This window comes from Macadamia integrifolia, unplaced genomic scaffold (genome assembly GCF_013358625.1).
Source record: "Macadamia integrifolia cultivar HAES 741 unplaced genomic scaffold, SCU_Mint_v3 scaffold1659, whole genome shotgun sequence".
NCBI lineage: Eukaryota > Viridiplantae > Streptophyta > Magnoliopsida > Proteales > Proteaceae > Macadamia > Macadamia integrifolia.
In genome coordinates this window covers 91,562-107,245 of record NW_024868293.1, presented here as the reverse complement: position 1 = coordinate 107,245, position 15,684 = coordinate 91,562, and the positions used below count along the sequence as shown (strand labels likewise).

Genomic DNA, 15,684 nt, shown 5'->3' with positions numbered 1-15,684 from the left:
TGGGGTTCTTTTCCATAAAAATCTATACATTTTCGGACAAACTTAGCCAATCAGCGGGTATTTTTTTTCTTGAATGGAATTGAAACACAAGAATAACTCACTTTAGGAAGGTAATAAGAGAAGTGTAGAAGGAAACAAAAACTATTGGTCCTTCTGGCTAAGATTGTTGTCCTTTTCTCCAAGGATTTGGTTTAACTTCTCCACCATGTCGCACCTGTCCCATTTGACTCATTTGATCATCTTCTACTTCCTCATAAATCTTCATTGTTTATATTCGTACAGTAATTCTAACAAGTAATCTAGACGTTCAAACTGTCATTCAATTTAGGTAGCCTTTTCCTTGTGTCCTATAAGTAATCGTAGTAGTCCATACATCTTCTTTCCCATCCTAAATTTGGTCACATGGTCAATTCCATTTGAGCTAAAACTTGACACGTGAGAAATGGACCTTGAGATCTACCTGTCAATAAAATTAAAATCTCATCCAAATTGCCATGTTGTAGAACTAAATACACATCCATTGACTCCTTATGCATGTGCCCATCTCTCTCTCTCCAGAGTTCCACCAGAGTTTGCCTCATAAGCTTCTACATTTATCTCCCTTCTATGGTTTTAGAATCAGATAGGAATCAGCCGACCCCAATTCTGATTATGCCTGATTTTTGAATCTCTTTGAATCGGCTATGATGTACTTGGATCTTCCTTTTTATCACAAATTTCCCTTCTTTCCTCAAGTAAAATAGCTGAAAAATCAATTGTACTTACTCTGAAAGAAACGCGGATCTGGAAAAACCTTTGCTTTTTCCCGATTCCAACTTTTATGGTTCAGGCAGAATCCGGCCAATTCTGGCCTGATTCCAAATCCCATTCAGATCGGAATTGATGAAGGCAGATCCTGTGTCCAATTCTGGGTTTTTAAAACCTTGCTCCATTCTGGTTTCCTGTCAAATGCAACCTTGCCTTATTTCCTTCTGTCGTCTTTTAAGCTGTATCATCCTTCTGCAATCCTATTAGTTTATGTGCAAAACCAAATAAAATTATTTATTTGTTTGATTTCTATTTTAGCATTCTTATATACACCCCAATATATATTATCCAATTCTATCCTATCAAATATGTGAAGCATATGATTTGTATTAGTTGTATATCAGTAATCAGTAAGATATATAAACATGTGTCTTGAAGTGCTCTGGAACTTGGTGAATGTCAAAACTTTGCGCTCATGCTTTCACTCACTGCTCTCGCTTCTGCTCTTGCTCTACACTTTGGGCACTTAGATCTGAGTGATCATTTCACCCCATCTAACAAACTGTTTTTCAGTTGCCAAAAACATAGAAGAGTTAGAGAAACCAACAATTGATTACCTGCAAGAAAAAGGATAAAAACATCTTTGTATCCCTTTGCCAGAAAGTAACATTAAATAAACTATCGGTAGCTCAATCACTGAAATAGACATGCAACTTCAGGCAGAAAATGCATGCAGCTTAAAAGAGAGATTTCATTTCATACTGGAATGTCATTTATATGTGTGCAAGTGTATGACTGTCTGTGAGTGTATGGGTGTCCATCAACATATTACATGGTCTACAGCTAGTTCCATACAGTTGAACTATGAATTGGAACTGGATATGCATAAGCGGAATATATCACTTGAGAAGATATCATACCCTTTAGCACATTACTGAAGTTGATGGTTTTCAGCTTTTCTCTGGAAGAAAAATGATCCAAGTAGAACAGCAACGCCAGTTACTGCAACTGTGACCAGTAGATGTGTCCTTGATAAATCATGTGGCTGCCTTCTGTGAGCACCTTGCTCTCTTTCAGATGCACTCGTGGATGTTTCCCTTCACATTTTCACAATAGATTGCCAAGGTTAGAAATCAAGATTAGGTTTCCAGATAGCCAAATAATTTCCAGTAATAACTTTGAGAGTATGCTGAGACCTTGACATGAAAGAAAATACAAAGTTCTAAACCCACCCACACCCACCAACCCACACCCACCACACACCCACACACCCCCCCCCCCCCAAAAAAAAAAAAAAAAAAAAGTGTTGTACATTGGAATGGATATGAGCCCTGCACCAAGATTGAATGCAAGCTGGATCACAGTAAATTCAGTATCTAAAAAACTTCCCAGGAGGTCTGCAAAGGTAATGGTAAGATTATTTCAAGTTTCACATGAATCAAGGTAAAACATCAGGTGTAGGTTACACAGAAAGAAATAATTTTCAGTAACTTACAGAGTAAGCTAGAGTTTGACACAACGAAAACAGAGAGAGGTCATACACAGGGAAGGGCCAAATGCTTCAAAATGTCAGCTCCAAACCAAATTTAGATACTAGCTGAGTCACACTGAATGAGGTTTCTCTACAATGTTTTTAATTGTTGGTTAGCAAGGATGGAAGTTCACCTGCAGAAAGAATCCATTTAAAAAGAAACATGGATGCTATGACAGTGAAGGAACATATGACATATCTGTAAATACAACTCAGATCATGCACCACTATGAGACAATAGCCAGCATAAGTTAAGAATTAGGTAGTTCAATCTAGTGACATAAAAATATAACGTAAAACAGCTTTTATAGTTGTCAAGAAGATAGACTAGGAAAAATGTATGAAAAGGTTCAGGTGCTTGCTTCTGGATTACGGTATGAGTCTGCCAATAACTGCATAGTGCAAGTATTAGTTAGAATGTAAGGTTTATGATAAACTAAGAAAGAAAAGGAGAAAGAGAGAGAAGAGGAAGAATCGGTTGGAGAGGAAGAAGATGAAGAAGGAGAATGGTAGAATGTGTGTGTTGTGAGTAAAGTCTCACTAACACCAATATATTACTTTACTAATATATTTACACGATATTACACATACCTCCCTAAGGAGAGAAATGAAAATAAAACATATAACGACAAATTACTAAACTACCCTTACAGAAATATAACTAATATCTCTAACACTCCCCCTCAAGCTGGAGAATAAATATCATGTATTCCCAGCTTGGACAATAGAGAACTAAACTGATGATGAAGAAGACCCTTTGTAAAGATATCAGCCAGTTGATCTCCAGTCCTCACAAAAGGTGTGCATATGTAACCAGTGTCAATCTTCTCTTTAATGAAATGTCTGTCCACCTCTATGTGCTTTGTCCTGTCATGTTGCACATGGTTATAGGCGATACTTATGGCAGCCTTGTTGTCACATTAAAGCCTCATAGGTGTCTCAGTATCAAATCCCAACTCTTGGACCAGCCTTCTCAACCAGAGAAGTTCACACGCGCCATGAGTCATGGCTCAAAATTCTGCCTCTGCACTAGACCGAGCCACCACAACTTGTTTCTTGCTCCGCCATATAACTAGGTTTTCACATACAAATGTGCAATAACCTGAAGTAGATCTTCAATCAGAGACTGAACCAGCCCAATCTGCATCAGTGAAGTCTTCTATCCTCATGTGGTTATGTTTGGCAAAAAGTAGTCATTTTCCTAGAGAGGAATTCAAGTACCAGAGTCGTGGGAGCATACATAAACTGACTCACTACCTCCACTGCATAAGTAATATCTGGATGAGCCAAGGACAAAAAAATGAGCTTCCCAACTAGCCTTTGATATTTCTCTGCATCAACAAGAGAAGGGTCAGCATCTTCTCCCAGCTTATGATTCTGCTCAATAAGAGAACTTGTAGGCTTGCAGCCTAACATCCCTATTTCTTTCAATAAGTCTAGAATAAACTTCTTTTGACATATATTTATATCCTTTTTTGATCTAGACACTTCAATCCCCAGGAAATATTTTTGGGGTCCAAGGTCCTTAATCTCAAATTGTTGGGCTAAGTAGTTCTTCAGATTGGCTATCTCAGTCCTATCATCACCAGTTACCACAATGTCATCCATATAGACAATCAAGGTTGTAATGGTGCCATTACCATGCTTGGTAAACAAAGGTGTGGCCAGCCTGACTTTGGGAATAACCATTCTTCAAGATAGCCTGTCAGAACCTTTCAAACCAGGCCTTTGGAGATTGTTTAAGGCCATATAGGGCCTTCTTTAGAAGACACACTATTCTTGCAGCAGAAAGAAACTTAAAACCAAGAGAAGTTTGCATATACACCTCTTCTTCCAAGTCACCATGCAAAAAAGCATTCTTCACATCCAATTGATACAATGGCCAATTCCTATTTGCTGCTAGAGACAAAAGGACCCTTATAGTGTCATGCTTAGCCACAGGAGCAAATGTCTCCTGATAGTCAATTCCATACACTTGACTGTATCCTTTCGCCACCAGCCTTGCTTTGTACCTCTCAATAGTACCATCTGACCGGTACTTAATTGTGTAGACCCACCTGCATCCAACTGGAGTTCTCCCCCTTGGAAGGAAGGTCAACCAATTTCTAGGTACAATTTTTTTCAAGGGCCTTCATTTCCTCAGTCATGGCTTGCTTCCACTTAGGGTCAGACATAGCTTCAGAAACATTCTTAGGAATAGAAACAGATGAGAGAGCAATGGTAAATACAACACCTGTAGGGGGGCGAGAGTCATAGGAAACAAACTGGGCTATAGGGTTAGTACAAACTCTCTTTCCCTTCCTAATAGTAATAGGAAGATCTAACTCTGATGGGGAAGGAAGGATATTACCTGACTGAAGAGGGTAGATCTCAGGAGTTGGATTCAAAGAGGACTCTTGGACTCTTGGCAAGTCTTCTTGTTCCTCCTTGTGTACACAATGGTCTTATTTGCATATCTTGAACCTGAATCATCTCTTGAATGATCACCAACATCAATAATATCCACCTCTTTGTGTTTCCCAATGTCAAGCATACTAGGAGAGATAGGCAATGGGGAAAGAAAAGGAATCTCATCAGTAGTGTTTTCACCTCCATTATGCTCCCTCTAAAAAGGATGCTGAGAAGAGGCAAAAAAGGGTGCAGACTAAAGGAAGGTGATATCTTTAGAGAGAAGCCTTTTTTTGGAAGAAGGATGATAGCACTTGTATCCCTTGGTAGTGGAGGAATAACCAAGAAAGATGCATTTAAGGGCCTTGGGGTCCAGTTTAGTCCGGGAAGACTTATTAACATAGACATAACAGATACACCCAAACACTTTGGGGGGAAGGGAGAAAGAAGAAGACTGGGGAGACAAGATGTCCAATGGATTTTTGGAGCCAAGGAACTGTGTTGGCATATGGTTGATTAAATAAGCAGCAGTAAGGAGAGCATTAGACCAAAAGGTTTTAGGGACATGCATGCCAAAGAGAAGACTCCTACTGACTCCTAACAAATGACGGTTTTTCCTCTCAGTTACACCATTTTGTTGGGGTGTATCAACACAAACTAGCTGATGGATAATGCCAAGGTCAGTAAAAAAGTCTTGAAGACCACCATACATATACTCCCCCATTTGTCAGAACAAAGTCAACAAACAATTTTAATTTTGGTGTCAAACTGTGTACCTACCATATGATAAAAAATTTTAAAGGCATCATACACATCACTCTTGTGCTTCATCAGAACAGTCCAAGTAGCACGAGAAAAATCATCAACAAAAGAGATAAAATAACAAAAACCAAGTAAAGAGGTGGTAGTAGAGGGCCCCCAAACATTAGAGTGCATAATATGAAAGGGAACAGTAGATCTATTACCATGATAAGGATAAGAAGAACGACAATGTTTAGTAAAAATGCATGGTTCACAACGAAAGACATGAGAATGAGGAAACGAAGATAATATATGAGGTAATTGTTTCCTCATAACAACAAAAGATGGATGTCCTAAACGTTGGTGCCATATCACAGAATCCACAGAACTGCTATCAGTACGTCCACACACATAAGATTGAGCTGTAACCAAAAGAGGTGATTGGGGTTCAAGTAGGTAAAGTCCTTTCTCTTCACGCCCACTGCCAATAATACTCTTCGTCACCAAATCCTAAAAGAGAAAATGAGAAGGAAAAAAGGTGATACAACAGTTTAAGGATTTTGTCAAATGACTTACAGATAACAGATTACGGGTAAGGGCAAGACCATGAAGAACAGAATCAAGTGAAATAGAAGAAGTAATAGGAATGCTACCTTTACTAGAAATGGAGGAAAGGGAGCTATCGACAACCCCGACCTTATCTCCATCGGAACAAATAGAGTATGTATCGTAATAATGGGATGCACCAGTCATATGATCCGTAGCACTAGAATCAATAATCCAAGATGGTTTGTGGAGGGGGCAGATGAGGAAACCCGCAATGTGGAAGCTGAGGAATCTGGCACTATAAGGGAAGAAGATGATGAGCCTCCTAATTGAGACATAACCTTGCGGAATACTGCAATATTGTCCCTAGTAAGGGAACTGTGCTCTGCATGTGGGCTAGAAGTAGACCCTGAAGAAGCATGCTCGGCCTCAACACTGTGGGCTCTAGCTCCCCCACTACGTCCACCACGAGCACCACTAGTACCACCACGCATGCCAGGAGATCGACTATAAAGAACCCAACATCTATCTTTGGTGTGCCCAGACTTCCCACAATGATCACAATGTCTATCATCTCCACGAGGTGGGCCTTGGCCTCTGCCACCACCATGCCAATCTTTCTGAGAGCTAGTAGTAAGAGCTGAAGGCTCAAGAGGAGGAACATGTGCCATGGCCACCGGCCTGGTCTCCTCACTTTGCAAATAGCTACACACTTCATCAAGGGATGGAAGTGGAGACTGGCCCAATATTTGTATCTGGAACGGCTCATACTCAGGATTCAACCCACCAAGCAGCATAAGAACCTGCTCCTTCTCAAGTGTCCAGTAAACCTTAGTTTCATCCTCAGGATTGGACAGTTGGAGGTCTCTATAGTGATCATACTCCTCCCAGAGACTAATGACAGTGTTGTAGTATTCAGAAATGGTTTTATCTCATTATTTCATGCTAACAACCTTCTAAAGTAATTGATAAACCTTGGCCGAATCACCGACACAGTCAAAGGTTTTAATAACACTGTCCCAAATATCCTTGGCAGTTTCTTTCCTCATAAACCTTCTTCCAATTTCAGGTTTCATGGAGAAAATCAGCCATGTTCAACCATGTCATAACAGTAGAGTTTTCAGTCTCCCACTTTAGATATGTCGGGTCATCTGGTTGAAGAGCCTTAATGAAACCTATAACATACTCTAGCTTTTCCCTACTCCGCAAGGAAAGCTTCACAGAATGGGCCCAATCCAAATAGTTGGTGGTGTCCAACTTCACAATAGAAATCTAAGTATGGGGGTTATCAAAAAACATAGGAGTAGGAGGGGCACTACTCGATGCACTGGCTGAAACATCACCAAATACGGCTCCAAGTCCACTATCTTCAAACATCGTGTGGATAAGGAGTCACAAACACAATGGGGAGTACACACTCTACCCAAAAATCCCTTCACAGATACTCAGAGATAAATCCCACAAAGGAAGAAACATTATGCCAAAGGAAAAAACTGGTCAAGGCATACTTTAGGAGAAGCAAAATAGATTATAGCACTCCACATAACCCAACAAATACAGCTCGCAGTCCAACACCACCAAAAAAAATCATTTGCAACCAGCAGAGAGCAAAAACAGGCTAGGGCGGTACCTGAAAAATGGGAGAATCAACGGTTGTGAGCTCACACCTCTGTCCCTTTAAAACCGAAGGCCTGGTGGCCTAATAAAGGGGGCTTGGGCAATCCAAATGAGCCATACACCACCCCCAATGGTGGCCAGATGAGAGAGAAAGAAGATTTGTAAAATAAGGAGGCCGGTAATCAGTCAACAGGGTCTAACAACACTCCAACAGCTTCAGCCCTTCTAAAAAACTTCTCAAAAGCTTGCTTGGACCTTCTTTCAACCTCATCCCACAAATACTTCAAGTCTTTTCACATATTGGTCTATTCCTTGGAACCTACTTGTAACCTAGGGTTCCAAAAAGAGAAAAATAGAATAGGGGAACCTGAAAACTGACTCTCAAACCAAGATGTCCTGCTCTGATACCAAGTTAGAAGGTTTGTGATAAACTAAGAAAGAAGAGGAGAAAGAGAGAGGAGGAAAATTTGGTTGGAGAGGAAGAAGATGAAGAAGGAGAATGGTAGAATGTGTGTGTTGTCAGTAAAGTCTCACTAACACCAATAAATTACTTCACCAATATATTTACATGATATTACACATACCTCCCTAAGGAGGGAAATGAAAATAAAACATATAACGGCAAATTACTAAACTACCCTTACAGAAATATAACTAATATCTCTAATAGTGTTCACATTTCCTCATTAAAATGAAGCAAGGAGATATGACCATTTCTGAGTATTAATATTGTCATTGGACTCTGAGAAGAGTATGATCATTATAGGGACCTCCAACTATCCAATCCAAAGGATGATGCTAAGATATACCGTCCCCTTGAGAAGGATAGTGTTCTTTTTCTTTATGGTGGCTTGAACCCGGAGTATGAACCAATCAATATACAAATCTTGGGCTGGTTTCCTCTTTCCTCCTCAAATGAAGTATGTAGCTACTTGCAGAGTGAGGAGACTCGAAGAGTGGCCATGGAACATGCATTCTCTCTTGAGCAGTCTGTCCTTTCTTCTAGCTCTCACAGAGATTGGCGTGGTGTAGGCAAAGGCCATGGGCCAGCCTATGGGGATAACAGATATAGGTTTCAATGTGATCATTGCGAGAAACCATGGCACACTAGAGAGGTGTTAGGTACTTCATGGCCGTCCACTTAGTATGTATAGCAAACTTACTGGTATGCGTGGTGGCCAAAAAGGAGGAGCTAGAGTACATACCGTGATAGCTAAGACTAACCCTATGAGGTATTCACCACAATTCCCTTACTAGGAGGATATTGCAGCATTTCGCAGAGTTATGTCATAGCTGAGCAACTCTTCTTCTCCACCTACAGTCCCAAACCCTTCGGCTTCAGCTTTGTAGGTCTCCACATCCGCTCCTTCTATGGCTCCATCTTGGGATATTAACTCTAGTGCCACCGGTGATATGACTGGCACATCCTAGTCTTATGATTCCTCCTCTATTTGTTTTGGTAGGGATAAGTTAGGGTTGTTGACGGATCCCCTTCCTCCATTTCTTGTAAGGATAGTGTCCATGTAACTTCTTCCATTTCCACTGATTCTTCATGACTCTACCGTTGCCACTAATCTCTTATCTTTGTGTCACTTAACCAAAACCCTTGAATTGTTGTGTCACTTTTTTTTTTTTTTTTCTCACTATCTTTTTCATGATTTGGCGATGAAGAGAATTATTGGTGTGGACATAAGGTGAAAGGGAAATACCTTCTCAAACCCCATCCACCTTTTTTCCCCATAGCTCAATCCTATGCATACGGGTGTAGTAACAATAGTACTATGGTTTTTGTGATGCTTTGACATCAATGCTTAGGCCATACCTCTTTTTTTTGTTACGAGGAAACAATTACCTAATTTGTTTTCTTCTTCCCATGTTTTTCAACGTGAACCATATATTTTGCCAAACATTGTTGTTCTTCTTATCTCTATAATGGTAAAAAATCTATTGTTCCTTTTCATATTGTGCATTCTGATGTTTGGAGACCCTCTCCTACTACTTATTTATTTGGCTAGCGCTATTTTGTTTCATTTGTTGATGATTATTCATGTACTATTTGAAATTTTCTAATGAAACATATGAGTGGTGTATATGATACATTCCAAAATTTGTTTTAAATGATCTACACTCAATTTGATACCAAAATCAAAATTATTCGTTTTGATTTTTCTTATTTATGGTGAACTTTATAACTTTTTTTTTTTTAACCAATAATGGCATTATCCATTAGTTGGCTTGTGATGACACAACCCAATAGAATGGGATAACTGAGAGGAAAAATTATCATCTGTTGGAAGTTACTATGAGTCTTCTATTTGGAATGCATGTCTTTAAGACTTTTTGGTTTAATTCCCTTCTTACTACTGCATTCTTAATCAACCGCATGCCCACAAAACTCCTTGGTTCCAAAAACTCCTCTGGAAACCTTATCTCCTCAGTTTTTTTTTCTCTCCCCCCCCCCCACAAGGTGTTTTGATGTGTTTGTTGTGTCCACGTCAATAAATCTGCTTGGACTAAACTTGACCATGACTCAATCAAGTGTAGATGGAGAACTTAAGGCTATGGCCCATGGAGTATGTAGACTCCTATGATTGAGAAGGCTTGTCCAAGAGTTGAGGTTTGATACTGAGGCATCTATGTGCCTCTATTGTGATAACAAGACTGCATTAGTATAGCCCACAATCTTGTGCAACATGAATGAACAACAACGAATGTTTAAAAGATAAATGAACCTGAATTTTGGTCCATCTAATTTATGATATTACCATATGAGTTTTCTCTTATTGTTGTGTTGATGTATACATTGATGCTGCCCTTCCCTAACAGTTTGAGCTTTTAGGTGAATGGCAGCAAACATGGAATCAGCGTATAGATGTCAAGTGTTCGACTCTTGGGAAGTGCCATGCAAAGGAAATGCTGTTTGAGCTTCATGTGCAAGGACCATGGGATCTTGCCATGCACGTGCCAGGGAGTATTGATGTATACATTGACGCTTCCCTTCCCTAACAATTCAAGCTTTTAGGTGAAATGGTAGCAAACACGGTGGACTTCTGTTTTCTGTTTTGAATTCTGTTTTGGAACTGTCTTAACTTTTTAAATCAGTATTACATCTACTTCCCATGTCCTGCCTAACTAAAAATAGCATATTTGAGATGGCAGCAGCAGCCATTAATGAGATTCTAAGGTCCTGCCACAATTAATATTTAAATCAGTTCAATTTATGTAAAAATTGGAGGAGAAACGCAGAACACTTGCTTAATATTTAAATGTGACAGATAGATTATAAGTTATACCTTGAAGGCCCTGCCGCAATATCTAGACTACCAGGACAACTGTTTTCATGGTCAAGTTGTTCACGCAGCCTAATATATTTGCTACACAGATGACATAATTCGGTTCGATTCCCACATACTTCCTGGAATTACAAAGCAATGCACATTACAGCAACAAATGGAGCCAATATACCCCAGTAAAATGTTCTCGTCACAGCTCAAAATCAACAACTGAATAAGCACTCAATTAAATTCAAAATCAATAAAAAAATTAATACCTGATGCCTGAAGAGATCCAATGCAGGCAATGGAAACTCACAGTATTCACAAGTTACAATCCTTTGAGGGCAGTTTTCACCCTTATGGACTGCTAAAATTTCTCGATCTACTATCTCACTGCATAGTGAACAAGCTACCTGCTCCCATAAAAATTCCAATCACAAAAATATAAATAAAATCTCTTAACATTTCAAATATTAAAAATCAAAGAAATATTTCAAACTTTCCATTTTTGGAGAAATAGTCAACATACATGTTTTCAAAAATGTCCCTAATAGGGATCAGAATTTTAAATAGAGGGTAGGAAACTATTTATTTTTCCAAAAAAAAAAATCAGATTGCAGCCCAAGCCATCAAATGCACATTAACTAATGCGATGTAATTCCACCAAGTTACGGGCCTTACGGCTAATTTTCCGAAGCATGATAAAAATAGAAGAAATGAAATAATTTCCCAAAATAAAAAAACATTATGACCATCCGGAAATGGTTTCAAGATAATACTGAAGCAGAATTGATAGACAGAATCACCAAAGGAGTATCCAAAAAAATATGACCAACATATGTTCACTATGCTTTTGACATAGGATAAGTGTGAATACCAAGACAACAAACAAATTAAGAATCCAAGATAATGATCAGCATTATTAAATCTAAATACTAGCAAGTTTGCAAAAAATTAAGATTCAACCCCCACCCTTGGAATGCAATGCGAGATTTTTAAATGACAACAAAACGTACTGAAATCTCGATCTCCCTAGGAACTTGTATATGAATCCCAAGGTTTACTCAAATTGGATAAGATCTGATACCCTTTCTTGGCCCGATGACTGGAGCATTCTGTGGAACGAGCATAGTTGTCAAGGCAATAAGGCGACCCCAAGCGGTGGAGGGGTGCTGAAGTGAATGCTTGGGCAACAAGGCGCCGATATGTAATTTTTCCCCTCTTTTCTAACATTATTTAGTATGCTACATATAGCTAATATCATATATAAATCAACATTAAGCCACAAGAAGTCAAAAAAAATCAACATTTAGAGAAATGTTCTTGCTCTCTAATAAGTTTGACTGGTTAAATGATTTTATTTTTACACGAGACTTTTTGTATTAGGCAGAGCACAAAGCCAGTTTTCAAACAAATCCAAGAATGCTTAAATCCAAGTTGTATTGACAAAGTTATGTACCAGTCGAACTTATTTTAAGGTGCGGAAATGTTTTTAAAAAGCGCCTTAATGAAAATAAAGTTATAAACATAAAAAAAAAGATTATTATACCGCACTTTGGTTTTTTTTAGCAATATTTTACAATGGAATTTTCAGATATGGGGAAAACCCCAGCATTTGAAAGTTGAAAATGCCGCTACAACCAAAAATCAGTTTTATGTTCTTGAACTTGGGGGTTGAATTTTTTTTTTTGCTTGGAAATTGATTTTAGAACTATTTTTATGGGGTTCAAAATAGAGGGTGCTTGCTTATTTATGAATAATATCTTAAGTAAATGAAAATTTTAAATGATATTTGACATAAATAAGTGCCAAACCTACTTCGATACCATTTCAAGGCACCTTGTAATAAGGTGACAGTCGCCTAGACCCCAGGAAAACCGCCTGGACACCTAGGCAACGCCTTGACAATTGCAGGGATGAGAAAACCTTTCAGAATGAAGAACACCTCCACATGATGCCAGATCCATAGCAAATTTGCAATTTTGATACCATGATAAAGTCTTATTCAGAAAGAGATGCAATCAACACTATCAAGCAAGTAAAAACTAAAAGGACTATTCGAGGTCAAACTTGAGTCAAGCCTAAACTATGCATGTTTTTCCTCACTACTTCTCTTAGAGTCATTTTATGCCTACTCCTAGCTCTTTTAGATCCTTCAATCCGAATCAGATCACTCCTTCAACTGGAGTGATATATAAAAAAAAAATTAATAATAATAATAAAAAAAAAGAATATACAAACAAACAACAAACTCAGCCTTATGCCAATTTAATCGGGTTGGCTACATGGATCTATGCAAAACAAAAAAGGAAAATTTGAGATAAAAAGTGAGAAATGAAAGTAAGAGGAAAGGGGCACACCCCAGTAAGTCAGCACAATCTCAGCTAAATGGGACCAACTACATGAATCCTAGCCCTCCAATCAACTCTATCTAAGGTCATACTTGGAATAAGACCTACATTATACATTTTGTTCCTTAGGCTGTGTTTGGTAGCCAAGAGAAAAAAAGAAAAATGTACAAAAATTGTACTTTTTTTTTTTGGTTTAAGAATTTCTCTTTGTGCTTGGCATGTCTTGATCCAAGAGAATATTCAATTTTTTAATTTCAAAATTCACCTTGGGAATTGTGAAGTTTTCTTTTGCTTTAAAAAAAAATTATTGCAAAAACACAAGAAAACATGGGAAAATACAAAAACTTTTCTTTTCTTCTCTTTTCTAGATTCTTTTTTCTCTTCTTTTCTTCTCTTGGTTACCAAACACAGCCTTACTGCATCTCCTATTGTCATTTTAGGCCTGCCCCTAGCTCTTTTAACCCCTTCAATCGAAATCATATCACTCCTCCTTCCATTCAAACCTAATAACTTGACATATAGACTATTCATGTATGATACTGTACGTGATTCATCAAAGTTTAAATCTAACAATCTTTCCTCCTCATACCATGCACAAAATTTTCTTTCCTAAGTAAAAAATTATTTTCCATTCAGTAGGGACACAACAAATAAGAGGGTTCTTGTTAGCTTAAAATTCACAAAAGCTCATTCTTTTCTACTAAGGAACAAGATTAACATTAAGAAATTGTCAAACAGCAACACCTTCCACCCGGTAGCTCATACGATAATTTTTTTCCCAACAATGTATAACATATCAAATTTTTCATAAGGAACAATAAAAGGTAAAGGTTCATTTTTCTAGTGAGAAATGACCTTCGCAAGTTGCCCACAAATAAAAATCATTATATCATGCAAAATAATAAAGCAATGTAAAAGGGTCAACAAAAGCGTATGTTTAGAAAATTAATATCATTAAGTTCTAATGAAAAGAGATCTCCTTGACATACCGGAGCATGGGCATTTAAGTAATGCTCCTCGACATGCCTTCTTGGAACCATATCCCCACAAACTTTGCATCTCTCTAGGTTCCGCGAGCAGTGTGCATAATGTAAATCAATATTAGGAGCCAGGATAGCTCTGTCACTACAAACAAAAGAAGTCATCAACTATCTGCGGATTACTCCAATTAGTTCATCAAAAGAGAGGTTCTGATATCAATGTTACATAACTTAGAACTAATAAGAAGTATCACTTTGAATAGAGCTGAATGAAGAATAAGGATCCACATAGCTGGCCCCATTAGTTGGGATAAGGCAGAGTTGATTTGAGTTGAGTTGAGTTGGCATGAGATACCAATGATACATGAAAATATAAAAGCTAGTAAGCAATAACCCAAAAGCTATTGGATATGCCTAAAAATTATGAACATGGACCAATAAAGATATTTCAATTGCAGAAACAATGACAATTCTTATATAAGAACTCTTAGCTAACATCATAGATAATCTTCAAACTTCTTCAAAAGCTGCTTTGGCAGCATGATAATAAACACCAAAATCCAAGAAATAAAGATTAACAAAAGCATATAACCATAACTCATTCAATACTTGGAATTTGACGAGACATAGAAGCCAATGCTCTGGTTGAAGGGTAACAAATTAGAACTCATGGTAGTATTCGTCCACAAAATTGTCAATAAAATCTGGTATTGCTGACAAGTATAACACTTTGTATTCACTGATGAATGGACCTAAATTGTACAACGCAGAGATGCCCAAGTATACCTTTAAAATCAACACAATTCTTGTACATTACTACACCCACGCAGTAAAAAGAGAGGGGGGGGGGGGTTCAACCAAAAGAAGCACGAAGACAATGACTCAAAAGTCATACCGGCACAACACAGAATTTGTACAATAAACCTATTCAATTCAGGAGGGCAATAGAACTTTCCAAATTCCAACAGAAATTTACCTAAACCAACGGGGGGGGGGTGGGGGGGGGAAAAAAAAAAAGGAAACTAAGAAAAAAAAAATAAAGCTCATGAGCAAAGATCATATGAGGAGGTAAGATAACTAACTCAAAGTTTCAGGAGAATTGAGCAGATTCTTCGGAACAGAACCTTCGCTTACCAGTGAGCGCAAATGCTCGTTCCCTGTTCAGAAGGAATCGCCATGAAACCTTCACAAAACCGATTAGATAAGTGATCTTCGATCAAAGTCCCCTGTAGGATGAACAAAATTTTCCGTCAGAAACTCAAGAGTAAAGGCAACGAATCACCAGAAAATCGCAGTAGCAGATCTAATCAACAATAAAAAGTAATTCTTCCCTAAAATCACCTAAACCCCTTGGGCACGGATGCCTCGTCAGCTCAATCGACGCCTTCCTAATGATTACCCTTTTGCGAAGAAAATCTTTCAGATCCGAAACGAGACTCCCCGAGTCCCATTCCTCGGAAACGTCGGCAATCTTCGCCTCTTCGGCATTAGCCTACGACTAACACCTA

General features: G+C 38.3%; 1 protein-coding gene across 5 annotated transcripts; it reads right to left on the bottom strand.

Moving 5' to 3' along the window:
- Positions 1-1,014: 1,014 nt before the first annotated feature.
- On the bottom strand, positions 1,015-15,684 carry LOC122064459 (XIAP-associated factor 1-like). 5 transcript variants are annotated; one of them, XM_042628160.1, is made up of 7 exons: positions 15,518-15,672; positions 15,311-15,402; positions 14,186-14,321; positions 11,121-11,258; positions 10,864-10,985; positions 1,668-1,844; positions 1,015-1,364 (listed from the first exon to the last, which is right to left on the bottom strand). In XM_042628160.1, the coding sequence occupies exons 2-6, from the start codon at positions 15,352-15,354 to the stop codon at positions 1,679-1,681; spliced, it is 606 nt and encodes a 201-aa protein (XP_042484094.1). In that variant the 5' UTR covers positions 15,355-15,402; positions 15,518-15,672; the 3' UTR covers positions 1,015-1,364; positions 1,668-1,678. The 5 variants fall into 5 exon arrangements, with proteins under 5 accessions (XP_042484094.1, XP_042484092.1, XP_042484093.1 ...); XM_042628158.1 differs by having other exon boundaries at positions 1,015-1,309; XM_042628159.1 differs by having other exon boundaries at positions 1,015-1,309; positions 15,507-15,667.